We start from the raw sequence: 27,738 nt of genomic DNA, 5'->3' as shown, positions 1-27,738 counted from the left end.
CAGGGGAGGTAGTTTATATGTAATGGCAGGGTTGTTAATGATTCTAACAGCTTTATTCTGAATTTTGTCTAGTTGTCTTAATGCAACCTCTCCACAACCATTCCACAAGGGTGAGCAATATTCAAGCTGAATGAGCACATGACTCTTATAAATTATAGCTAACTGCTCATCAAATAGTTTAATGATGGTCTCTTGGTACTTTTACCCATTTCCAATATTTTACATTCATTTGCGTTGAATTTCACTTCTTACATCCGGTTCCAATCATGAATCCTATCCAGGTCCTCCTGCAGCAATTTACAGTCTTCTTCAAGTTCTACTCTCCTCATGATCTTTGCACTGTCAGCGAAAAGACTTGCATAACTGTTCATTCCATCTACCATATCATTTACGTAAATCAAGCAACGTTGGGTCTGGTTAGTACTTGGATGGGCGACTGCCTGGGAACACCAGATGCTGTTGGCTCGTTCTCCCTATGTGTCAAGTGGGGTTGGTGGAGGATTAGTGCCCTTCCCTGTAAAAACAATTAACTCTAAACCCTTGGCCACCCCGTCTGGGATACATGGCGTCTGGCAATGAATGAATGATGAAAAACACTATGGGCGCCAACACTGAGCCCTGTGGGACTCCACTTGTTACTTCCCTCCATCAACACATCCTGTCCTTTATTACTGTCCTCATATTCCTTAAAATCTGGATGTTTCATGGCCAATTCACCCTGACACTCAAATAGGAAATGGGACTCCAAGAAGTGTATAATTTTGCAGAACGTGTTTATCTGATGGCTTGGATAATGGCTCCCCCAGCAGCCAGTGCCCCATACAATGACTTCCAACTATTGAAACCACAAAGCGGCTGTTAGTGAGCATCATGAAAAAGAATGATGAAGCTGACCTGGGTCATACAAAAAGAATCAATTTAAAATCATTCAGGGACTAGACCTCTGCAGATTCTGTCTCAGTCATGAGTATGACTCTGTTTGAAATGATGGAGCTTCCAGACACATTTCTCAAAGTTGATCCAGATATGTGGGAGACACGGAAAGATTTCCAGGAAGCTGCAAAGACTGTCTGCACCATCAAAGTGGTGAATGATCATGCCGAATGTGGCGTTGCTCTGATTCAAGAATATAGTTGCATTTTGACAAAAGACAAGTCACAATCTCCGTTCTTATAACAAATCATTGAGCAGGACCAGCAGCTTTATCCAGACTGCAAGAGACAGACACTGATTGGACCCTGCGAACTTCACTAATTTTGTTGCACTTCTGCAGCTTTTAAGACATATAAGTGACAAACTGCTGATGAACATAAATATAAACATGAACAGTGAAGCAAGTTACCTAATGATAAGAAAATAGTACACATTTTATTTCTGCAATTTTGTGAGCAAATTTGTTATTTTTGTGTTCTTTGTGATGATGGTGCTACCCTTATTGCAAATGTTTTAAGCTGATGTGGAACATTTTTAAGTGGCCATCCATCATCCAATCCCATGTTGCCTCATAAGGACTGTACAAGCCTGGGGCTATGCAAGTTGGTCCTGGTATTTAAGCTGAGACTGACCAGCCTCAATCATCCCTGAGTGGCATTACATGAGCAATAAACCCCAACCACCCCTTAGAGATAAACCTACACAGGCTCAATCCAGCTGAAGTGCCTTAATTACCCACTAAACCACCAGGCGCCATAATTTGGTTATATGGTTACCACCAAGCATAGTAAATGGTTTCCTGGTGTACAGGAAACCATTTGGCCTGTCACTCAGAGTAGAGTCACCCATAGGCAGAAGGAAGAGGAAAGAATGAAAGAAAAAAGAGAGACGAGGGAGTGTAAAGTCACCCGCAGGCAGAAGGAAGGTGAAAGAATGATGGAAGAAAGACAGAAGAGGATGGAAGAGAGGAAAGGGCAGAAACCCAAATTTTTAACTGGGGAAAAAAAAAAATCTATCTTTTAAGCTCCACCCAACTTGACATGAAATAGAAAAGCAAGTATGGACGAAGCAATAAGATTGCATGATGATGTGTTACCACCCATATTAACACAGCAATTGTGAGAATTTTGTATGGCATAAGTGTCAAAAGTCAAGAGCAAGAATGGTGGAAATGGGACTGCTAAGGAATGTGTGTGAGTTTCATATAATGGAAAGGATTAGATTAACTGAAAGATTCATGAAAATTATGGAGTAAGTTGGCATATCAATAAGAAGGTAGAAGATAATGACAACTATGACAACAATGATGATGATAATGATGCCATACTATATATACTATGTCACATTCACCCTGGATTGTGAGATGGGAAACAGACGCAAGATGGATATATTATTTCCCAGAGAAGATTAGATGATGATGATGATATGTAGTTAAGCCTCACCTGCCTGTAGCCGAGCTCAGGATGTCGTCGGGCATGACAAAAGAGGACTGTCACCATCATGTCCCGGATGCGCTGGGACTGGAAAAATTCTACCTCTGGGAATGTTCGCACCACATCCTGCCTGATGAGCTTCTTCAGTTCTGAATCTTCAAAATACTGGTTCCAAGGACTCTGTAGTAATATTAAGAATGTCATCCATATTCAAACACACCACTGTATCTGATACAGGTTCACATATCTATCTATATACCCAAGCTGCTTCCCCCAAAGAAAGGGGGGTAGCTGAGATAGGACAACACACTCCCAATTTACTCATCCACACACACACACTTCGTATCTTAGCCCCAAGGGTAGAAGGGACAGATCCTCGCTGCAACACACTGCCTGAGGGTCAATTGTGCAGTGCAATCAGCTACATTCGCGGCAGGGCCTGACAGCAGAGCTGGTTTACCCCTGCCACATCATACTGGACCCATCCCCTTACCTGTACCTGACCTGATCAGCTGATCTGACCAAATGCAGGAGAATATCCCCTCAGGGCTGTGTCACCATTTATTCATTCACAATTTCTCTCCAGTCATTCCTATCACGTGCAGCCACCCCTCCTTGCTCTACAGACATCACTCACACATCTAATGCTCTCTTCACTCTGTCCATCAAACCTATTCTTGGTCTTCCTCTCAGTCTTACACCTCTCACATCTGATAGTTATTTTTTTTACCAATCGCTCTTCATCCTTTCTCTCCATATACCCAAACCATAGCAACACTCTCTGCTCAACTCAATTAGCCATCAATTGCATAACTCCAGTTCTCCTGTGCACTTCATCATTTCTCACTCAATCCATAAGCATCACTTCACACATACTCTTCAGACACCTCATCTCCATTACAGTCAAACTTCTCCTCTCTGCAACACCCATATTCCATGTTTCAGTCCCATATAATGCGGTCAGTAACACTGCATCCTCATACAGCCTTCTCTTTTCATCCATTCTAAGCGAATGGCATCTAAACACTTTTTTCATTCCTCCCAGCACCTTTACTACATCATTCATTCTGAACTTCACTTCTACATCTATACTTCCATCCACAGCAGCGTGTAACCCTAAATACTTAAAACACTCTACCTCCTCAAGCAACTCACAATTCAAAACTATATTCATCCTCCTACCATCTATCAACCTCGTACACTTCATCATTTTACTTTTATTCTCATTTACTCTCAATTTCCTCCTTTCACACACCCTTCCAAAGTCCTCTACCAACTGTCTCTCTCTCTCTTCCAAATCAGCCGCCAGCGCAGTATCATCCGCAAACAGCAACTGATGCAGATTCCACTCTCTACCATCAGAATTCACCACATTCGGACCTCCACCTAACACTCTCGCATTCACCTCCCTTACAACACCATCCATATAAATATTAAACAACCAAGGCGACATCAAACATTCCTGTCACAGCCCTATTCTAATGGGAAACCAGTCACTCACAGCATTTCCCACTCTTACACACGCTCTACTATTTACATAATAACTTTTCACTCCCTTTAACAACCTAACATTACATCCATACAATCTCAAAACAGTCTACAAAACCTCCCTATCAATTCTACCATACGCTTTCTCTATCCATGAACACTCAAAACACATCCTTACCTTTCGCCATATACTTTTCACATACCTGTCTCACATCAAACACCTGATCTATGCATCCCCTCCCTCTCCTAAAACCACACTGCTCATCAAAAATCACTCCCCCTGTACCCTCTCTAACTCTCTTAATTACACTCTACCATACACCTTACCTACAACGCTCAAGAGACTTATACCCCAAACGCTAGTACATTCATACTTATCACTCTTACCTTTATACAACGAAACTACACAAGCACTTGCCCAGTCAACTGGCACAATACTGCTCATAAAACACACATTCAGCAACCTTTCTAACCACTCAACAATAGTCACTCTACCACCTTTCAGGTATTCCACTGCACACCCATCCATACCTGCACCTTTCCCTGCTTTTATCTTCTTTACTACCTCGTGCACTTCCTCCTTCATGATCAAAGAATCATTCAACTCCCAACACATGTATTCCTTGCACCTTTCCATCTGCCACAATCTCAGCCTCCCTTTCCTCCTCTACATTTAACAAACTTTCAAAATACTCTGCCCATTTCTTCCTTACTACATCCATGTCAATTAACATCCTTCCATCCTCTGGTTTTACTCGCATTTCCTTCCATGACTCTCCCTTTTGCACCTTTTTTACCTCCTTCCAAAACATTTTCTTATTCTGTTGAAAATTCTCAGTCAACCACCTACCCCAACACTCATCTGCTGCCACTTTAGCATCATGCACAGCCCCTCTCGCTCTATTCCTCTTCTCCTTATACATCTCATATGACACCTTTTCCTTCCTCTGCAGCCACACTTCATATACACGTCTCTTCTCAGCCACAGCCATACTTACTTCCTCGCAACACCATTCACTTCCCTTTCTTACACTGCCACCAATTGTCTCCCACCACACTCCTCTTCTATATGCCCCACCACAGCACTCTTAAACAAATGACATTCCTCGACGGTGCTATTTTTTCAATCTTTCACTGCATTCCACTTATCTTTCAACTTCTCCTGATACTCTACCATTTTCTCTCTTTTATCCAACTCATTCACTTTCAAAACCTCCCTGCCACATCTAACTCTTCTAGCTCTCACCCACCTCATACCTACTCTCAAGCTTCCCTCTACCAGGTAGTGGTCACGCATACCTCCTTCCTCCCATCTCATAACTCACATCCAACAATCTTTCTCTTACATTCCTGGACACAACCACATAATCCATCAATGCTCCACCAACAACCCTTCCACCCTCCTGTCTCACCAATGTATACTTATAAATATCTTTCTTCTCAAACAAGGTATTGCCAATCACCATCTCTCGCTCAACACACAGCCCTATCATTCGTTCCCCATTTTCATTTCTTCCAGGCATGCCAAGCATACTAACTACACCTTCATCTGCTACATATCCCACTTTAGCATTCAGATCTCACATCATTACCACATTCACATTTGCTCCAAAACTCTGAAGACACTCATCAGCTTCATTCCAAAAAGACTCCCTCTCTTCTGCATCCCTTTCATTACAAGGCCCATATACACTCACAAATACCCACAACTTACATCCAAATTTCGCTTTCACCCACACCAGTCTCAATGACACCTTCTTCCATTCAATCACATACTGCTGCACTTCAGGACTAACTAACAAGGCCACACCTTCTCTTGTCCTTCCTCTATCAACACCTGACATCCATCCATTCACACTTCCAAACTTAGACTCACCTTTCCCTTTCACCTTTGTTTCACTCAAAGCTAACACATCCAACTTTCTTCTCACAAACATTCTCCCAACCTCCTCCCTTTTAGCCTCAAATCGTACTACATCAACGCACATATAGCTCAATCCCCCATCCCTCTCTATGCCTTGTCTCATTGTAGGAACTAAAAAACAGAGAAGGAGGTCCCTAGTCCCCTCACCCCGCCCTTTTTAGTCACCTTGTACGACACAGGGAATACGGTGGCAGAATTCTTCCTAACACAACCTGGCCACAGAGTGGTAGTACCACCCCATAGTGTGGCCAGACTGTGACCCTCCTGCCACAGAGGGTTTGCAATGACATCATCAACTTCCACAAGTCCCAGATTAGCTGCCATCCAGGAAGTTTATGACATAAACAATCAAACATAACACACGATGGTCACAAAATAAAATTCAGAGTTAATCATTTCAAACAAGAATAAGATGTCAAATATGCAGTCCAGCTCTGCTCAAATGTACAGTACATTGATGGTCTGCAACCCCAACAGGAGAGTTGCAATACAAATACTGAAATCATTAGAGATTTGTATGAAATAAGCAATTTATCCAATGGCTGTAATGTGTTACCAATAACATCTTACTCAGATATCATTGCTTATCAAAAATCACCCAGATCTCTCTTCCCACCTAAGGATGTGGTGAGATGGAATCCAAAGCAAGAGGATATCTTAACAGAGGGAGAACTAACAAAATTCTACACAATTTTTTTTTTTTTATGCGAGGAAGAAGGAATCAAAGGCCACGAGCCCGCAGTAACAGTTCCCTCCAAGAGAAAAACAAAATACAATAGAGAGCCAAATTCAAGATCCGATCATTTTGAGATGTCTGGACACACTGCGTTTGAAAGACTGGAGATCATAGGCAGCAGGAAATACAGATAGAGGGAGACATTTCCAGAGCTGACCTGTTGCATAAATGAAAGACTGGGAGTAACGGTTAACTCTTGCATTAGAGAGTTGGACAGAAAAGGGATGAGAGTTTGCTGCCAGACGGGTGCTACGGGCACGTCGTAGAGGTGGAGGAATGGAAGCAGACAGTTCAGAGGAGCAGTGACCATTAAAGTAGCGATAGAAAAGAGATAAAGATGCAACAGTGCGGTGAAGAGACAGAGGTTGAAGGGAGTCAGTAAGAGGAGGAGAGTTAATGAGACGAAAAGCCTTTGACTCCACCCTATTGAGAAGAGCTGTGTGTGGGGAGCCTCCCCACACATGAGAGTTGTACTCCACACAGGGGCAGATAAAACCCCTGTATAGAGACAACAATTGTGCAGGGGTAAAGAAAGAGCGGAGTCGGCTTAGCACACCCAATCTTTTGGAAGCAGATTTTACAAGAGATGTAATATGATCTTTCCAAGATAAGTCCCGAGTAAATGAAACCCCAAGCATGTTCAAGGATGATGCAGGATTAAGCTGAATATTATTAAACATTAATGGGTATACCTGTGGAAGATTTTGTCGGGTTGATAGGTGTAAGAACTGAGTCTTAGATGCATTAAAGACAACCATATTATTTTTACCCCAGTCAGAGATACGAGCCAAGTCAGACATTAGGTGTGCCATAGCCTCATCCCTTGTTTCTTGAAGTAACTGTTGAGATGGGCGTTGCGGGAACCGAATGGAAAGGTGAAGGGTGGAGTCATCAGCGTATGAGTGGATAGGGTTAGATGTACAGCTTAGAAGATCATTGATGAATAAAAGGAAGAGAGTTGGTGACAGGACAGAGCCCTGAGGAACACCAATGTTGATAGATCTAGGAGAAGAACGATGGCCGTCTACAACAGTGGCTATAGAACGACCAGAAAGGAAGCTAGCGATGAAGGCACAGATAGAAGGATAGAAACCGTAGGAGGGCAGTTTGGAAATTAAAGATTTATGCCAGACTCGATCGAAAGCCTTTGAGATGTCAAGTGCAATGGCAAAGCTTTCGCCGAAGTCCCGAAAGGAGGATGACCAGGAGTCTGAAAGGTAGGTGAGAAGATCGCCAGTGGAGCGTCCCTGACGGAACCCATACTGACGATCGGAAAGAAGGTTGTGATAGGAAAGATGCCTTAAAATTTTTCTATTAAGAATTGACTCGAAAACTTTTGAAATACAGGACGTTAAAGCAATTGGACGATAGTTGGAGGGTTGGGAGTGGTCACCCTTCTTTGGGACTGGCTGAATGAGAGCAAACTTCCAGCAAGAAGGAAAGGTACAAGTTGACAGACAAAGGCGAAAGAGTTTGCCTAAGCAGGGTGTAAGCACAGAAGCACAGTTCTTGAGAACAACAGGAGGGACCCCATCAGGCCCATATGCCTTGTTAGTACTGAGGCCAGTGATGGCAGAAAATACATCAACTGAAGAAATTTTAATGTCAGCCATGAGGAAGTCAGAGGGGAGAAGTGATGGAGGAACAGCACTGGAATCGTCTAAGGTGGAATTGGAGGAGAAAGTCTGTGCGAAGAGATCTGCTTTATCAGTAGAAGAAATAGCTACAGAACCATCAGAGTAGAAAAGGGGAGGGAAGGATGATGAGGTAAAGTTGTTAGAAAGATTTTTGGCAAGGTGCCAGAAGGAGCGGGAAGAATTCGAGTTGGAAAGTTGAGAGCATTTAGTATGGATGAAATTATTTTTAGTAGAGCGAAGAACAGACTTAGCACGATTCCGGGCAGAAACGTAAAGATGATGTGATTCAGGGGTGGGTTGGCTCTGGTACCTTTTGTAGGCCCTCTCCTTGTTGCGGACAGCATTAGAACAAGCGTGATTAAACCAAGGCTTTCTTGCGTTAGTCAAAGGATATGAGAAAGGAATGTATGCTTCCATGCCCGAGAGAATAACCTCCGTAATGCGCAAGGCACACTCAGATGGCTCACGGCCATGGAAGCAATAATCATTCCAGGGAAAATCAAAGAAGTACTGCCTGAGGGCCTCCCAGTTCGCGGCTCCAAAATGCCACAGACGACATTTCCCTGGAGGGTCCACAGGCCGTACCGGAGTGATAGGACAGGTTAAGGTAACAAGGTTGTGATCGGAGGAGCCCAACGGAGAGAAAAGATTAACAGAGTAAGCAGAAGGATTAGTTGTGAGGAAGAGGTCAAGTATGTTGGAGCTCTCTCCAAGGCGGTCAGGGATACGGGTAGGGTGCTGTACAAGCTGCTCTAGGTCATTAAGGATAGAAAAGATGTAGGCTTGTTCACCAGGTGGATCCGTGAAAGGATAGGAGAGCCAAAGGTGGTGGTGAACATTGAAATCTCCAAGAATGGAGATTTCAGAGAAAGGAGAAATGGACAGAATGTGTTCCATCGTAGAAGTAAGATAGTCGAAGAATTTTTGATAGTCAGTAGAATTAGGGGATAAGTAAACAGCACAGATATATTTAGTCAGAGAATGACAGGAAAGCCGAAGCCAGAGTGTGGAGAATTCAGAAGAATCAAGTTCAGGAACACGAGAGCAAGATAAGTCGTTGCGTATGTATACACAACAGCCACCTTTGGCTTTGAAATGAGTATAGAGAAAGTAGGAGGATACAGAAAAGGGTTTGCTGTCGGTTGCCTCAGACAGCTGAGTCTCCGTCAGAAAAAGAAGGTGAGGTTTAGAGGAGGAGAGGTGGTGCTCAACAGAGCGAAAGTTAGATGAAAGGCCGCGAATGTTGCAGAAATGAAGAAGAAGAGAGTCAGACAGTGGTTCCAGGCACCTCGAGTCGTCACCGGGAGAGGGGCAGATGGTGGGGGCATTTATGGTCCCCCCCCCTGGGGACTCCGAGGCTTGATTAATCGACGCCATTTTTGTGAATTTTGAATAGGAAGTGTAGTGTGTACTGTGCATGTAGTTTGGTGAAGATAGTTAGAGAAATTTGTACTGGAGAGCATGCTGGCCTACTCTCTGTGTAACTGAGACACTGAAAAAGTTCAGCAAAGGGGGATGGTCAGGAACTAGTCCTGAGGGCTGATGAAACGGGAGCTCCAGCACTCCCTGTCATCAGCTTTCCATCCACCTCAGGAGTACTGCCCTGCTCGACTGGTGCTACAGTCCACTCCCATTCACTCTCAACATTCAAGCTCCTAGAATTCCAACTCCACCACACTTGCATAAACACCCACACTTAATGGTTTTCACATTAAATATCTGTTAGAGTCGATCCTAGAACTATCACTTCACCTGGAAAATAACCGATGTGCCAAACCCTTCCTAAACACCCTTCTGTACAAAATTCTTCCATCCAGTTCAATCCACTGTAAGTTCCCTGTCTCAACAACCACCATGTCTTGCTTTCTCACATACTCATTTCCATTCTTATCCACCATTTTTCCTTACCTACCACACTTCCCACCACAAAATTCACTCAGATACATCCTTCTCGTTATCCTCATATCATATCGTATCATTTCTAAAAGCTCCAACATGCTTGCATGAATTGGCCATGGTCACTAACTGTGGCTGTCTAAGCTGCTCACACTCTGATAGCCTCCCTCTTCAGTTCCTAATCCTTGAGGTCACACTCTATGGCCTTATCCAAGTGTTTTTTGGTGTGTCTCTTGTAACCCTATGCCCAACGTTCATGCCTTTCACCTTCTGCACCCAACTATCGTCTTCCATCCTCTTAATATGTCCAAACCATGTCAATCTACCCCTCCACATCACAACACCAATACACTGAAGTCTTATTCTTCCTCTCAGCTCTTAAAAAGGAATCCTAGTCCCCCAGCCCTTACATTCAAGGATGCACTACACATCAGTCTGATCAGTCATTTCTGTATATCTAAGCCTAAAATATCCTCCTTCTTTGCTGTCCAGGTCTCACTACCATACAGCTTTACACTCTTAACACATGCTCCATTCAAGGATCCTTTAGCACAGAGGGACAGCCCTCTCAATGCTAGGAGAGGAAACAGATTCCTATTTTTTCTCCACCCACTCCTAACCAACACCACATCATGCTGGTTCAGCCAACTAACAGTCGGCTTGTGTGCATCACCATGTCTACACAAGATTCTTGGAGGTCGTCACAATTAGTGTTCTAGAGAAATTGCGACCAATTTTTTTTTATCATTATTCTGAAAATGGATATAACTTCTGAACTGTCACTGTACCATTTCATAACATAATGAAATGATCTATTACAAAACTTGACTGTATACCAACATGCTGGTTAACCCGCGCCGTCCCAGCGATGTGAATTAACGTCCGCACATGATGTGCACTCGTGTCTCGGCGACGTGAATTAACGCGGCAACATTGCAAGGTCCCTAATTTGCACAATTTTTAATTTTCGCAAGTGATTTCGCGAGTGATTTTTGGCACGTATACACGGGACACCTTCCTCTATTCCTCTACAAGATGCCAAGCAGGGACAATGCCTTACACCACATAAACTCTCCCCCCCCACCTGCACACCATTGTCTCGGCAATTCACCTGTTACCAGTGACCTGGCAAATAAAGACATTCAGGGCCAGAGTGATTCCCCAATCGATGACAATGTGGAGGACAAAGTTTACATAGCATTAGAGGAAGAAACAGTCAGAAATGATGATCAGGTAATGTGGGAAAAAAAAAGGTCATGAATGGTGATGAGTTAGTGCGTGAAACAATGCTTATAATGCCTAAATTACTGTTTGAAAACCAATATACTCTTGTACTACATATAAATTCGTAACAAGTAAATAAATAAATACTGTTTATGAGTGGATAAAATAGTTACCCTCCCACAGAACTCGTTTTCTTTGGGGCCAGCCTGTTAGAAAACCCAGTCAGGTAAGAAAGTACTTGTATCTAGATCGAGTATTTTAAACCTCAGGTGAGCGATTTCTCTATGAATTTTCGATGTTTCTCATCAAAAGTGGATGTTTGAGGGGGGGGGGAAAAAAAAAAAAAAAAAAGGTCCAAAAATGTCTGGACTGGGGCGTACCACTGCCCAGAAAACGTCGGGATGGGGTGGGTTAAGATTTACATCAACTAAAATATGTGCATTACGCTTATGGAAAATATAAAAGTAACTGCTCTGACAAAATTGTAATCATATGTCAGAGCTGTTACGATTATGTGATGCTACAGAGCGTGGTGAATGTTTTTCGCGTATCTGATAGAGCCAGGATTCTGGGGGCTTGAATGATGAGTGAATGGAGGCATGGCCTATTGGATTGGGCAAATTTGGTCTGTCTGGACATTGCTACTCCTCACCCTGCCCTAGGGTGGGAAAGGAGGTCCAGATGATGATGATGATGATGATGATGATGAACTGTTCTGACTAATGTTATGAATTAATACAGTCCTAACGTAATTCATTAATATCACACAAATTAAATTGAAAACAAGCCTTAATACTTATTGCTCTTGGCTGCTGTTATTACTTCATCCCAGTCTGTTTGTCTATGCAGATCGGTCTATCACAAGCACACTACAATTTCTGTGGGGCTGTGACATGGGTACACTACAGTACAGGAGATACACTGAGTAGGGACCCAGCATCTCCTTGCAGTACACATCACCTCACCACTGAGGTGCTGGGAAATATGAGGTTTGGCTCCCGGGTGGACGCTGCAGTTGCTCCACCCAGGGTGCACAGTCCTACCACATGTAGACTCCTCCTAAGCACTTGTTGCTTTTAGTAAAGTATTATAATACCAATAATGGCTATTGCACTGACCTTTCTCTTCTTGACATTTAGGTAAAAACACTAAACTTCTTTTTGTTTTACAGGTAACTAACTAATTACAGCTTAACTTATTCCAATTCCTGCTTACACTTGACATAGTGTGTAAGGATATAAGAAACTACAAAGCTGATTCACAAGAAGCTGGTAAAGCACATTGGAGTTAACTAAACCTGTGCTAAGCACAAAAACAAAACCAAGGTGATTACTATACATGAAATTTATAGCACTGTCAGCAATTAATACCTAGCAAGACTGAGACAGACTCTTCAGTACAACAATGAATATTATTTTTTGTATGGCGACTGCCTCATGATTTCAGTCTAAAGGGGACCTCTGAGTCTGAAGTGGAAAAAAAAAAAAAAGGGGGAGGGGCAGTAAGGGAACTGAATTTCAGATGCCTCAAATAGCAAATGGCTTCTTAAAAACTACATCCATTAACCTCTTCAACTCTTGAGGTCTACAGTGAAACAAAACTGTCTGGTGTTAACCAAACTAAACCACTAAATATGAAATCAGACTTAAAAGGGTTAATAGTGACTGCTTCTATCCTTGTCTATCGTGCACATCTCTCCTACATTAGCTGAATAAACTGCCCCGCATTAGCAGGAAAAAAACACCATTATTCAGTACTCAGTACTCAGTTCCTTCAGTACATTATCTTTTTATAATACTCTTCATAAACCCTGATTATTTTCTTCAGTTTAGGGAAGACCTCTAATGGTGAAAGGGTTAACAGTCAGTTTCTTTAAACTCTGAGGTATCAGGAAGACACCAATTTGAGTCAATTGTGAATTACATGATGAGAGCATAGCACATCTACCTTCTCAACCATGCTAGTAAGTGCACTACAGTATATAATGTGGCATGCAGGCTAACCACACACACAATGGTCACACCTGTTCCATTAATGACCATCGGATTTTGGGGATTTAACTGATTGTCAAGATCTCACATTTACCATCTCTAACCTTATCTATTTATCTACTGCCAGATGCCTCAATCCAGTAAGGGATGAACAAAAACAAAACGTCTCCATGTTGTCCGGTCCCCTGCCATTTTACTGCCCTGCTCCCAGCTTGCACCCCCGTCTCTCATATACCTCTCTACTCCATCCCTCCATCCTATCCTTGGCCTACTCCTCCTTCTCCCCCCCACCACTTCACTCACGTACATTTTCCTCGTTAGTCTCTCCCTCTCCATCCTCTTCACATGGCCAAACCACCTCAATGCATTTCTCCTAACACTCTATCACATCCACATCCACACCACATGCTCCTTCACTTCCTCATTTGTCAGTCTGTCCCTCCATGTAACTCCACATGCTCCTCTCAAATTACTGATTTCCACTGCTCTCACTCTTAATTTGTGTCCTTCCAACAAGGTACAAGCTTCACTTACATATGTTAGAGCTGGTATCACAATACTGCCATGCAGCGAGTTTTCACTTCCATGCTCACTTCCCTGTTTTCACCACTGCTCTCAGAGAACCAGCAACCTTTCTTCCTTGTCATACCTCTTCCAGCACTTTGCCCTCCAAACTTCCATCCTTATTCATCACATTACCCAAGTATTTAAATGCACTCACATTTTCCATTTCCTCATCCATCAATCTCACTGTACATCTAGTGACTTCATTTTTCTCGAAAACCATAACTTTACTCCTCTCTACATTCACCTTTAGATTCTGTTTCTTACACACTCTTCCAAAGTCATTCACCAAGCCTTGCAATTCCCCTTCGTCCTCACTGAACAACATAGTATCATCTGCAAACAACGGTACAGGAAGCCTCCAAATGTTGCCCTCTCTCTTCAAAGCCACTCAACATCCATTGCCTTACCTTGTGTCACTTTATAACCCCATCCATCTACGGACTGAACAACCATGGAGACATGACACATTCCTCTCTCAATCCAACCTCCAATCAGAAAAATTAACTCAATTCCCTAACCACATTCACTGCAGCCTTAGCACTCTCATATATACTCTTTGCAGCATTCAACAGCTTTCCATTTACTACACATATTCTTAATATTTTCCACCTTCCTTGTCTATCCACCCTGTCATATCCTTTCTCTAAATCCAAGAAGGCTGCATACAACTTATTTCTCTTCTCTAGAAACTTTTCCACAGAAGACCTAAGTATGAATATCTGAGCTACACAACCTCTTCCCCTCCTAAAACCCCCCTGTTCTTCTCTAATTAATTCCTCTGTTATCTCCCTAACTCTGTCAATAAGTATCTACCATAAACTTTTCCTATTACACTAAGAAGGCAAATGCCCCTATGATTACCACACACTTCTTTTTCCCCTTTTCCTTTGTACAGGGTAATAATTATACCTGACTTCCAATCCTCCGGGATTCTACCTTCTTCCCAGGCCAATTTGCACACCATCCACATCCATTCTACTACTATCTCTCCCCCATGCTTCAGCATTTCACCACACACTCCATTAATTCCTGGGGCTCTCCCCATTTTGACTTTTTTCATTGCTTCCAGTAGTTCCATCCTACTGATTTCTTCCTCTCTTCTCACCTCCCTCCTTCTCACAGCCATTCCCCAGCCACTACACTCACATCACTTTCAATCTCTATGCTTAACAGTTCCTGAGTGTGTTCTCTCCATCTGCTCACTTTTTCTCCCTTCTCCACTAGCAATCCACCGTTTTTATCTTTCACTCCCCGACTAACTTCATTATCACCCTGTCTAACTCTCTTTACCTCTTTCCAGAACACTTTCTTACATTCCCTCCACTTTACACTCAAAATTCCTTAAATTCTCTTCAATCCAATGACATTTATTTCATTCTTGCTACTTCCTGATTATCATATTCAGTTTAGGTGAGACTTCAAACTGGACAGACTGAATTTTGCCTTCAAGACAGGTAATATCCTTTATAAGTAGATTCATCTTCCATATAATTAAACTTCATATAATCCCTAAAAAATACACATCATAACACTTTTCTTTGTGTAATAGTATACTTTTCTTTGTGCTTCTCTACACTTTAACTTGTTTTTACATCAAAGCATTCAAGAGCAGTGGTATGCTGGGGTTATTACAAAGTGTACGGTTTTCAGCAATAGTTTTAGCAATTTTTGCTTGATTTCTGTTTATAAACAATATTTATTTTATATGGCCTCTTCACAAGCCTAACCCTTACTTATGTAGGATATTACCTGTTCTAAGGTGCTCTCTTGAACTGAATGAAATTGTACAGTATGGTAGCTGCAAAAATACAGCTACTCCAGAAAGACGTCAGCAGATTGAGGGGCCTATGAATACAGGTGCAAATGCTAATAGGATTCTGAGCCAGGGTGACACACCTGCTCGTCCTGTGAGAGAGGGTTGTTGAGGAGGGGATCAAGTGTCTCGTCCCCTTGCCCAGGTGTCACCATCAGCTCCAGCCTCACTGTCTCGTATCTCTCTCTCTCAGCTCTCAAGACCTTCAGCCACTGTAAAGAAATCTCAGTCATCACTATCACTTCAATCACATCTCGACTGCCTAAGAAAACCACTTTTTTCAATAAAGCTGACACAATATTAAACTAATACAGGCAACTAGATGCTTTTCAGCTTAATGGCTAACTACTTCAATTCAGGTGATGTAACTTTTAGTTTATTCTTGGTGTGATTTAATTCAACTATGGAAAATATTCTCATGCAAGAGGAATTAGTAAGGGTTACTGTATACCTAATCCTTCCATTTCATTTCACAAAGTCTATCCTAAGCTGAACAAACTGGAAAAAAGATAACAAGAATAAAGCAGAGTAAAAGGCACCATTCAGCTTGACAGCACTGCCTTGTGCTTTTTTTTTTTTTCTATGATTATGTATACCTCGGTGGGAGGTGGGGGACACTCACCATCCACTCACTCAATGTAGTGCTGCTCTCGGGTGCTGACCCTTTCCTCTCTTCCTTCCCTTCTCTTCTGTCATTCCTTCTTTCATTCTTTCTGCTTTCTTCTGTTTAGGGGTGATTCTACACTGAGTGACATGCCAAATGGTTTCCTGTACACCAGGAAACCATTTACTATACTGGGTGGTAACCATACAACCAAATTATGGCACCTAGTGGTTTAGTAGGTAATTAAGGAACTCCAATTGGATTGAGCCAGTGCAGGTTTATATCAAAGGGATGGTTGGTGTTTACTGCTCACATTATGCCACTCTGGGATGGGTGAGGCTGGTCACCTTCATCATAAATGTCAGGACCAACTTTCCTAGCCCCAGGCTCCTATGCTCCTCATGGGGCACCACTGGATTAGATGATGAATGAATGAATGAATTTAGTATATAGTATGTGCCCAATGACCAACAATGTGGTATAGAGCACACTGAGGATGCACAAACGTGGTATAAATAAGCCTATATACAAAGTGCAGTATATCATATTGCTAGTCTTTAGGGCAAGACCAACTCTGTAGTAGACTAACAATGCTCTGAGAACATAGTGACCCTCTTTTAATTTTCTTGAAACAATGATTTCTGCCTACAGGTAGGATGTAGTATAAAGTACCCCACCATACGCAAACTTGGTGCATGTGACATTGGTATTTCATCACCCTCTGTGATATTTAACATTTATTCTTCATTTCCCTACATACCCCATCATCAGTATCTCTACTATAGTTCCACCTACCTCATTTGTTACATAACTTTCAGTCAAGTTTTATTTATTTATTTTTTTTTAACACCTTACCTCTCAAGTATGCTAGACAGACCATCATAAAGAATATCATTCAGTATTGCTCCAATAAGAGCTAACTCTGTTTTGATTACAAAATTCCATACCTGTATATGACTGGCAGGGAGAATTTTCAGGTAAATAAACCAGCACACTGAGCGAAACCTGCATGCCCTCATCTCACCAGTGCGCCCAAGGTTCTGGATAAGTTCAGTCCCAGCGCACCGGCAGATTTCAGCCCATTCTGTGCAGTAAGGGAGGCCAGCACCCAATACACGGGGGGCAGGGGGCCGATTGGTGCTGCTAAAGTGGTCATCTTGCCGCACACTTGGCCTTTCCATGGAGCCTGGGAATTTTCAGTACAGTAGTTACAATACAATATGTACTGCTGTGGCTAAGGCACTTAAAAAAATATATATACAATAAAATAATAATAATAATAATAATAATTATAATAAGGTAAAGCATAGTTCTCCAAACCTACAATTCTGCACATGCACTACTAAGTTAAAAATGAGATGCAATACAGCAGCACTAACATGCTAACTAACTCTTACCAGCATAAGGCAACCCAGCACAAGTGCATTTTTTAGGTACAATGTAAGCATTTACTGATACCTGCATGGATTCTTCAAGAAAAATAAACCTACAGTATTGGGTACAAACTTAACAATACAGTACAGAGAACATCTGAAATATGAAAGAATAAAGCATACCGTATAAAATGAAGAGAACACAATTACCACATAAAATTTTATCAACGATGACCTTACAATTTTACAAACAATTGTACATAAATAAAAGCACTGCACTACACCATCATACATGGTGATATGACACCCACCAGTGAGAAGGGAACTCATGGGATCCTCTCCTACTGACACAGTATCGTCGTCTTTTGACAAACTGGCAGTCAAGGGATCTGTAAATTTGGGGGAACGATATACTGTACAGAATATATGATCAGTTAATACATCTGGAATCAATATAATACACATTGCTGTTTTTAAGAAGTAAAACTTTATCTAACCTCCACTATTACCAATATAAGACTGATGACTGCATCTGGGAAGCTAAGTACTGTACAGTATTATTTAAGCATTCTCTAAGTGCAATATGCAAAATCAGTTGGTAGAGACCTCATCTTTAAAAAAAATAAAATAAATAAATAAAATAAAATAAAAATAAATAAATACGTAAAGATTAGATTCTATGACAGCTTTTGTTCTTACACTCATCCTATGCTATACCAGTCAGATATGTTCATTTTCAACTTTTTATAAATAAGTTCAAAGGGAAAATCAATTACAATCAAACTCTTGTGTGTATGCAGGCAGTTCCCACTGTACCATGCATTCTGTTAATAAATTATTTTCCTTTTTCTTATTATTGTTTCATGATCCACTCCAATACCCACATAACCATGAGATAAAGAATAGTCACAATAACACAGATAAAATTATGCACTAATACTATGGTATCTTTGTCTGACTCTTAACATGGTATCAATTCTCCATTCACGTTAACCCTTTCACAACAATTACAGTGGCCAATCAAACTGAACCTGTGCAAGTTTCTATCCAAGGGATGGTTGGGATTTATTGCTCATGTAATGCCACTCAGGGATGAGTGAAGCTGGTCACTCTCATCTTAAATGTCAGGACCAACTTGCCTAGCTCCAGGCTCCTATGCTCTTCATGGGGCAACACAGAATTGGATGATGATGATGTTGAGTAAGACATTATTATCCTGAAGGTGGGTAATGATTACTCTTTAATCACTTTACCACATGAGGTGTCCCTAAGCTCAATGAAACTGTAATACTACAGTACCACTAATGAAACAAAGCTCTCATCATACTACAGAGGCTAGGTTAATGCTTACACTGTACCCTGAGATCTGCATTTTTATGTCAAGCACTATGAGCCACAATATACATTCTGTGCCAGTGATGTATAATAAGCAAATATTAAAAACACCATTGAATCTTTAAAAATAAAATACTGTACTTACCAACAAAATTATTTGTCTGTGATATTAAAGGCCGAAACCTCTCCATGATTATGAATGTGCTTTACGAAACCTGAAAGAGAAATAATGAAAGATGTCTTTACTACTACTTACAAAAGAATTTCAACAAAGTAACAAGTAGATGTTAGATACGTATATAAAAGTCAGCAACAGTCACTACAGCACAGTAGTTTAAATAGGGGTAATTATCATTTACATGTAATTTTAGTCTACCACTACCAATCTTTCATATAAAAGCCTTAATATGCAATACCATAAAGTAACCCCCTGATTCCAAAATAACTAATCCCTTCACTCTGTTGATAATTTCTATTTGATTACTGCTACTGTCTGATTATGGTATATTATTCAGCTTAGGGGAGACTTATGGTACTGTGGTGGTTAGTAATCTCCATTAGTATCAGTACTGCACCACCACCATCATCAGATGTCTCTCCTATGCTAAATAGCATTATCCAGACGTACTAAAAAAAAAAAAAAAAATGTACATCATGGTAGGGAAAGGGTTAAGCTGGATAAATCAGTCAGGGGGGATCCAGAATAATATAAATTATTTATCTTTTTAAATCCAAGTGACGTTCTTCCCTGTTTATTCTTGCTGCTACCAGAAGATTTTATTCAACTCAGATATGGACTTTCATCCTGAAGGCATTTATTAGGGTTTATCTAACTCCTCCAGTTTAGTCAGTTTACCATATACTATGATGAATAACATCATGTGGAGTTGGCAGGGAAAAAAAAAAAAAATCCCAGGCTCAATGGGGACTAACTACAGTAGTGTACCACTGTTTTAACTAGACACCAAGATAACCTTCTTAACCTCTTTAATCTGAGGACATATTTTTTTTCATTATTTATGCTCCAACTAGCTAAGTGATTTTATCCATAGGGAAGGCATCCTGCAGTGAAGGAATTAATGAAGGTTGTATCCAACCCCTTCAGTCCGAGTCTAACCTAAAGTGAATGAATCATCAGGAGACAGCAAAATTATATTGCCATTTGAATATACTGTAGCTATGTCGCTGGATCCAACAGGTCAAGCTTTAATAATGGATAAAAAATGTGGTATTCAGAAAAACGTATCAGAAAGTCCTCATCAACATCACCTTAGTGAAGAAGTTTGGCTAATGACCAATTAATTTTTCTTTAAGAAGACATCCATATACTTTTATTCTTCACTGAACCAAATGATTTTATTTAGCTTAGGAGAGACTTTCTGAAGGGTGGAGTTTCATTTATGACCTTAATATACCTCTTCACTATCAGAGGGTTGAGGTCTTTCCAAAGCTGAATAAAATCAGTTGAAGGTAACCAGAATAAGCTATGGTAAAGAAGAGATCCTCTGACTGAAGGAGGTTAAATCCATATAAAAATGCAACAATGAACTAATCCCAAACCATTACCCTCCACCCCCATGCCAATATGCAGCTACAGTAACCAGTAACACAGTAACAAACTAGAAAGCACTCTGACAGCGCATACCTCCATCAGCACTGTCAACATTAAAAAGGATCTGGCTCCGGATTCGTGGAAATGGGATCTGATCTGCCCCAAATTCAATCGATTCTTTCTCGGCCCATGGCCCACCCTTTCACAAAATTTCATTGAAATTCATTGAGAACTTTTGGAGATATTGTGCAAGATACTCTGGATCTGTCCCAAAATTTAATCACTTCTTCCTTGGTCCATGGCCAACCCTTCCACAAAACTTCATTGAAATTCACAGAGAACTTTTGGAGATATCATCAGGACAAACAGAGACAAAGACAGACAGACACAGAGATGAAACTGCCATAGGCAGAGCATTTGCCGGATAGATTCCCCCTCTCTTTCCTCCCTCTTGTCTGCTTAGTTTCACACGTGTATGGGCAGTTGAGCGCTTGCTGGATGGATCCCATTGTGTCTATTTAGTTTTCACCAGCAAGTAGCCAGACAGTTGGCGAAGTTTTTTGTGCTTCATTGCGAAACACACGATGGGTTTAGGATACTAAAAATAGCATTGGCAGGTGCACCAGATGTATCTCTTCAACTTGGTTAAAAAAAAAAAAAAAAAAAAAATGGTGCCTGGTTGGCCACTGCATCCCAAAGATTCCAGACTCACAGCCATTGTGATGTTCCAACCCCCCACCCAGCCCACGGCGTTTGACCGATTCTGATGAAAAACAATAGACTTCCAGGGTTTTTGGATGTGTACCTTCAGAATTTTTTTCATAACGATTGGTGCAAAACTGTGACCTGGTGAGAGCAGACAAACAAACAAACAGACACAAAGACAAACTTACAGAACTGATCAACATGCTTGACGAATCTTTCAATTCCTGCAAGCAACAAATCTATCTATCTATTGCCAGACACCATAATCCCGTACGGGGTGGCCATTTGACTCTGAGTTTTTTGTTTTACAGGGAGGGGCACTAACCCTCCACCAACCCACTTGACACTTAGGGAGCACGTATGGTTTGGTTATATGGTTACCACCCTGCGTTGTAAATGGTTTCTTGGCTTACAGGAAACCATTTGGCATGTCACTCAATGTAAAGCCACCTGTAACAGAAAGAAAAGCAATAAGTAGTGACAGGAAAGATGGGAGAAATAGGAAGAGAGGAGGGCAGGCACAGAAAAAAAATGATAAAGGCTTCACAGAAAAAAAATGATAAAGGCTAAGGAAGAAGTAGGCAGCACTACATCAAGTGAGTGGATGATGGCTGCCACCACCTACCACTTGCAAGCAACAAACATTGATGAATATGTGACCCCCTCCAACTTCGTTCACAGAGGTAAAAACCAAGTGAAGCTTCCATATTCTCCAAGGCATGTTTCTAAGATAACAGTTCAACAATGAACTACAGTACTGATATATCTAAGCCCTTATCTTCCATACCCATAGGCTAGGTAAAGTTAGGTTAGGTCAGGTCACGATGATACATTAGGCAGGGTTAAGTTAGGAAAAATTGGGTTAGGTTAGATTATATAAGGTTTAGTTTGGATAAATTTGGTTAGGTTATGAAATACAGTATAAGTTAGGTAAGCATACACTGTACTGTATTTGGTTATTGTAGGCTAGGATAAATTAGGTTAGGTTAGGTTCAGATAATTTTGGTCAAGTTTGAATAAATCAGCACTGATGAGGCTAGTGCCAATATGGCATTCAAAGATGGCAGCTAACAATTTTTGGCACTGCTGTGATTGTAATGAAAGACCTCCCTTTAAATGTGACTCTACTTATAAAAATTAGGAACATCAACACTTGAAAACACATCCTGAACAAAACAAATAAATACCAAATCCCATGAAGGGCTGTAGTAATGAAAAAACTGAAAACTGCAAAATAAGATGGTCCCAACTCCCACGTCTCCTTGAAGATTGCAAAAGAAACTAGTGATGACAATAAGTGAAGATTGGCAGCAATAAAGTAAGGTTAATAATGTAAACAATTTCAACTTGATATGTTGCTGTACTTTAACTGTAATATTACTTTTAATGGTATAACTATACTGTGGTGACTTAAAAATGATCACAGGTGAACTCCACCTAGCAAGAATAAACAAATACTGGGTAAAAATGTGATTGACTTTAAGCAGCAGAAATACCTTATCGATTCATTTCCTCTCCTCCCTGGTTCTTTCCTACATTTTTCTAATAATTATTACAGTGGGAAATGATTGTTTAGTACTGATTTTGCTTTCTTGTTGTTTTTATCAACATTAATTCACATTTACTCATGTCTGTTTCTCAGGCGCAATGGCAGACTTTCTAAAATGTACTCAATGATCAACTTAAATTTGTTATTACAGCCAACCAATGCATACTATACTGCTAACCTAGCCTTACCTAACTTAATCTAGTCTATTAAAACTAAACCCTAATCTACCCAAAAATAACTTAACCTAACCTAACCTATGCAAACCAATCTTTGGATATCCTAGCTTAGTTATATTCTTACGGAGACAAAGAACCACCTCTTTATTTATTATTTATTTTTTACCTACCTATGAATTGATTCAGGAACTTTGTAAATGTGTACAAAAGTATGTTTTTGAATATGAAGAAGATCCATCGATAAACAATGAAAATATGATTATATACATAAGTGATACATAAGGTTAGGTTAGGTTGATTATGTTAACACAGGTTAGGTTAGGTTTGGGTGGTTATGTTAGCACAGGTTAAGTTAGGTTACGTTGGGGTGGTTATGTTAGCATTGTTAGGTTGGCTTAGGGTGGTTATGTTTGCACAGGTCAGGTTAGGTTAGGGTGGTTACGTCAGCACACGCTAGGGTGGTTATGTCAGCATAGGTTAGCCTAAAATAAATATGGTTGGGTTTACAAAAATTTTGGTTAGTTTGAATAAATACGCACTGATAAGTGTAATTTTGCTAAAAAACTGGCGTACTGATGAACAGAAAGTTGTGGGCAAAGATAAAGAAAAAAACAAAGATTTTGGATGAGATTAAAGAAAATGAATGAGGACAGAGGAACCAATGTAAGAGAATATAACAAGCTGCAAGAAGATTACAAAAGAATTATCAATCAAGTTGGATGGGAGACAAGAAATGTGATGAAAAACAGAAAGAATAATTGCCCAAAATGTGAAATCTAATCCTATAATCTTCCAGAAGTACATGTAATCAAAAACTAAAACTATAACAGGTGCACCCGGTAGGTAGTTTGTACATGAATTCTGAGAAAAACCATTATGACTATAAATGACAGGGATAAGGCAAAGGTTCCAGCAGAGTATTTTAGTTCAGTATTTACTATGAGCCAACGGCTATACCACGTTGAGTACACCGCTTCCCGTCCGATCAGCGAAGTTAAGCAACGTTGGGTCTGGTTAGTACTTGGATGGGTGACCGCCTGGGAACACCAGATGCTGTTGGCATCCCTACGTGTCAAGTGGGGTTGGTGGAGGATTAGTGCCCCTCCCTGTAAAACAATTAACTCTAAGCCCTTGGCCACCCCGTCTGGGATACATGGCGTCTGGCAATGAATGAATGAATGAATTTACTATGAAACCAGAAGGGGAAGACCAGACATTGAAACTATGGATGTTTCCATGCTGTCACAAGTGGAGTTCACCTGTGAAGAGATTTGTCGTTTTATCGATAAATTGCAGAGAGATTAGTCACTGGGTCCAGAAGGGCTTCATCCTCGAGTTATACAAGAGGTGAAAGAGGTTACTGCCTACCTACCCAGGATTATCTTCACTTTATCACTTCAGACTAATAAAGTGCCTACAGACTGCAGAAAGGCAAATATTACAGCGATATACAGAAAGGGTGATAGGAGTGATCCTGGGAACTATAGGCTGGTAAGCCTATCTGCAAAATAATGGAAACTATATTTAGACAGAAAATTAATGAGCATTTGAAAGAACAGACCCTGATTAGTAACAGACAGTAGTTTGTGGCTGGATGATCAATGGTGCTTCAGCTGATCACAGTGCTGGATAAATGGACTCAGATCATGGATGAAGGTGGAGCTATAGATGTTGCCTACTGCAACTTTATGAAGGCCTTTGATACAGTCCTGCATTGATGTTTGATGAAAAATATTGAAAGTTACAATATCAGGGGCAGTATTTGGGAACTGAGCTCTGCATTTCTCAGAGAACAGAAGCAGCAGGTGATTGTTAACGATGAAGTGTCAGACTGGAAGAAAGCTATCAGTGGAGTAACCCACGGCTCAGTGCTGGGACCGTTGCTGTTTGTTATATATATGTTACAGGGACTTTGTGTAATCAGTGATTTCATGAAATCCCTAGGGAATTTGTGAAATGAGTTTAAATTTGGATGGGTTCATTAAAGTTAAGTTAATTTAGGTTGTGGTTAGGTTAGGCTGGATTGCTCTAGGTTAACTCTAAGTTAGGTCAGGCTATGTTAGTCTAGTTAGGTTAGGTTTAGAAATGCCAAGTTATGTTAGGCATTCACCTAAATTAACCTAACCTAATTAACCTAAACTTAACCTAGATTATCCCAGCCTAACCAAACCACAGCCTATATTAACTTAACTAAAATTAACCCATCCTAATTTAAACTCATTCACAAGTTCCCCAGGGATTTTGTGAAATCACTGGTTACACAAACTCCTTGTAACATACTGTATATAAATGATTTACCAGAATCCATACTCAATAGTGAAATAATTTTATATGCAGATAATACAAAAGTGTTCAGGAAAATTTGTGAGAGGGAAGAGTGTCAAACTAAAGGGAGATCTTGAGAGAATGAGAAGCTGGTCAGAGATGTGACTGTTGCAGTTTCATCTAAAGAAATGCAGTGTTATGAGGACTGGAAAACCAAATATGGAAAATTTTCAGTATGGTATATTATGACTTAGAGTTTAAATGACATTAAAGTGGAAAAGGATCTGGGGGTCATGACTGACCATGAACTCAAGTTCACTGAGCATCTGGCAGTGAAAATCAATAAAGCCAACAGGATGGCTGGACTGATTAAGAGGACCCTCACATCGATGAGTCGATATTCAAGGCTCTGTTTGTGGCACTAGTTCGACCACAACTTGAATATGCAAATAAAATATGGTGACAATATAACAAGAAGGCTATGGAGGCAGTTGAAGCAGTGAAGCAAAGAGCAACAAGGCTAGTACCAACTTTGAAGGACTATCATATGAAGACAGATTGAAAAAGTTAAACCTTCCAACTCTGGCATACAGGAGGTTGAAGGGTGATATGATAGAAACATTTATGATGGTAGGTGGTGTGTACGATGGAACTATATGCAAAGGACTATTCACTGAACAGACTGACTGGGTGACACGAGGACATGATAAGAGGATTTATAAACGGCGGCCAAGACTGTGTGTATGAAAATATATACTTTGTAACAGAATTGTGAATAGTTGGAACAGCCTCCCAGATTCAGCTGTTATTGCAAGATCAAGTGATGGGCTTGGAAAGGAAATTGGATGATGCTTGGAAAGTCCAGAAACAGAAGTTTGATTATACTGCATTATTATTATTTTTTTTTAATGCAAGGAAGAAGGAACCAAAGGCTGAGCCTGCAATAACAGTTCCATCCAGGAAAAAACAAAAACAATACAAAAGAGAGCCAAATTCAAGATCCATTCATTTCGAGAAGCCTGGACATACTGCGTTTGAAAGACCAGAGATCATAGGAAGTAGGCAATACAGACAGAGGGAGACAGTTCCAGAGTTGAACACAGACGTCTCGATCACAATAACCACTTGACCGTAAGATCCAGTAATACAGTAGTAACAGTAATCTAGAGCTGGTGTCACAGGCTCATTAGCCTCGTCCAGGAGTCTTCTGTGACTTTCTGCGAGTCTTAAAATGGCATTTGTCTGTCTTCGCACACAAGATGGTATCTCCCTGTCATCGGTATTGCTAAGGACTATAAATAAACACCCCTTTTTAAATGCTTTTCACTGCTTTTAAAAGAAATAAACATCAAAACTTATAACACAATCAGAAAATACTAAAATAATCCCATGAAGAGTTAAAATAAAGGAAAAAAGAAAAAAAAAAAATCTGCAAAATAAGGTGGTTCAATGTCTCCTTAAGGTTTCCCTTTACTTAACGGGGGAGGCGGTGGCTTGATCAGTAGTGAGGTGGCCTGTAGTCCTAACGGACCCGGGTTCAAATCCCCGTTGGAGCAGGGAACAGTTTATGGATTTGAATTTCATACAAAAAAGTAGACTTTACTGATCTTAAAAAAGACCCGCTGACATGTCAAAAAAGCACCCCCACCAACACCAATACACCAGGTCTGTATGAGACAACCATTACCCCAGCATGAATTCCATAACGACGTTGGGTATTAGTGCTGAAGTGGTGACATGTGGAGATGTAGGAGGACTACTGGGCCTTGGGGATATGCCCTGGGGATAGGCCTTGAAGCTTTTGCCCAGAGCTGGACACATAAAAAAAATAATAATAATAATAATTCTTAACCTTATGTAACCAAACCCCATCAGACAGTTCACCATTCTGGACAACCAGAAATTAGGAAAATTCCTTTTGACAGTGTTTAGCTCTCATCTTCTACTAACTTATTTTCCAAGACTGTACCAGTAGCTGCCGCAAATAAGTATTAAATGTACGGTAATGAACAACTTACCTTAATGTCACATCACTTGCGTAAGCAGCTGTGCCTCCCCAACTTTGATTTTGAAATCAGTTCAACAACAGTACGCAGATGTGGTTGGTCTTACAATTATTGGGGGTTTGTGATTACTATAATTTTTTTAAAGACAATTATTCAACTATAAACTTATTAAGAGATCACGGAATGTTGCCAGGAGCGGTCAACTGCCCTAACTGCAAACTACTATGTAAATACATATAAAACAAATATTCATGGCACTATGCATGTTGGACAGCCTTTAAGATGGCATGATTTATGCTTCTGGAAGGTTAGGTTTCAATGCAATGAGGTAGTTAATGTTGTCAGGGGGCTCTGAGGGGATGCATCCCCCAGTCCTGGTCGTTTTGGCCATAACATCCAAACTAGCAATTGGCTGAATCACCTAACAGCCTAAATAACCAAACCTCATCAAGATGACACTGCAAAGTTAGGTTAGGTTAAGTTATGGCCAAAATGACCAGGACCCAACCCCCCATCTGATAGTTTTTTTTT

At 40.7% G+C, this 27,738-nt stretch overlaps 1 protein-coding gene and 1 non-coding gene across 2 annotated transcripts in view; one reads left to right on the top strand and one right to left on the bottom strand.

The window, feature by feature from the left end:
• Positions 1 to 19,145, bottom strand: part of TBC1D5 (TBC1 domain family member 5) — a 119,566-nt gene extending 100,421 nt beyond the window's left edge. The window contains exons 1-4 of the mRNA XM_080280835.1: positions 19,100 to 19,145; positions 17,194 to 17,432; positions 15,726 to 15,854; positions 2,376 to 2,546 (exon numbers count right to left, since the gene is read on the bottom strand). Of these exons, the coding sequence (XP_080136961.1) occupies positions 2,376 to 2,546; positions 15,726 to 15,854; positions 17,194 to 17,432; positions 19,100 to 19,145 (585 nt within the window). The remainder of the gene's footprint in view (positions 1 to 2,375; positions 2,547 to 15,725; positions 15,855 to 17,193; positions 17,433 to 19,099) is intronic.
• Positions 19,146 to 23,879: 4,734 nt separating this feature from the next.
• Positions 23,880 to 23,998, top strand: LOC145410896 (5S ribosomal RNA). Its single transcript, XR_013899347.1, has one exon. It is a non-coding gene; the product is annotated as a 5S ribosomal RNA (ribosomal RNA).
• Positions 23,999 to 27,738: the final 3,740 nt, after the last annotated feature.

The sequence above is a fragment of the Coenobita brevimanus genome, chromosome 86 (genome assembly GCF_032717465.1).
Source record: "Coenobita brevimanus isolate Jiangsu-jjx chromosome 86, ASM3271746v2, whole genome shotgun sequence".
Classification (NCBI taxonomy): domain Eukaryota; kingdom Metazoa; phylum Arthropoda; class Malacostraca; order Decapoda; family Coenobitidae; genus Coenobita; species Coenobita brevimanus.
Note: the sequence above shows the minus strand (reverse complement) of the source record. Positions and strands in the feature narration are given on the sequence as shown.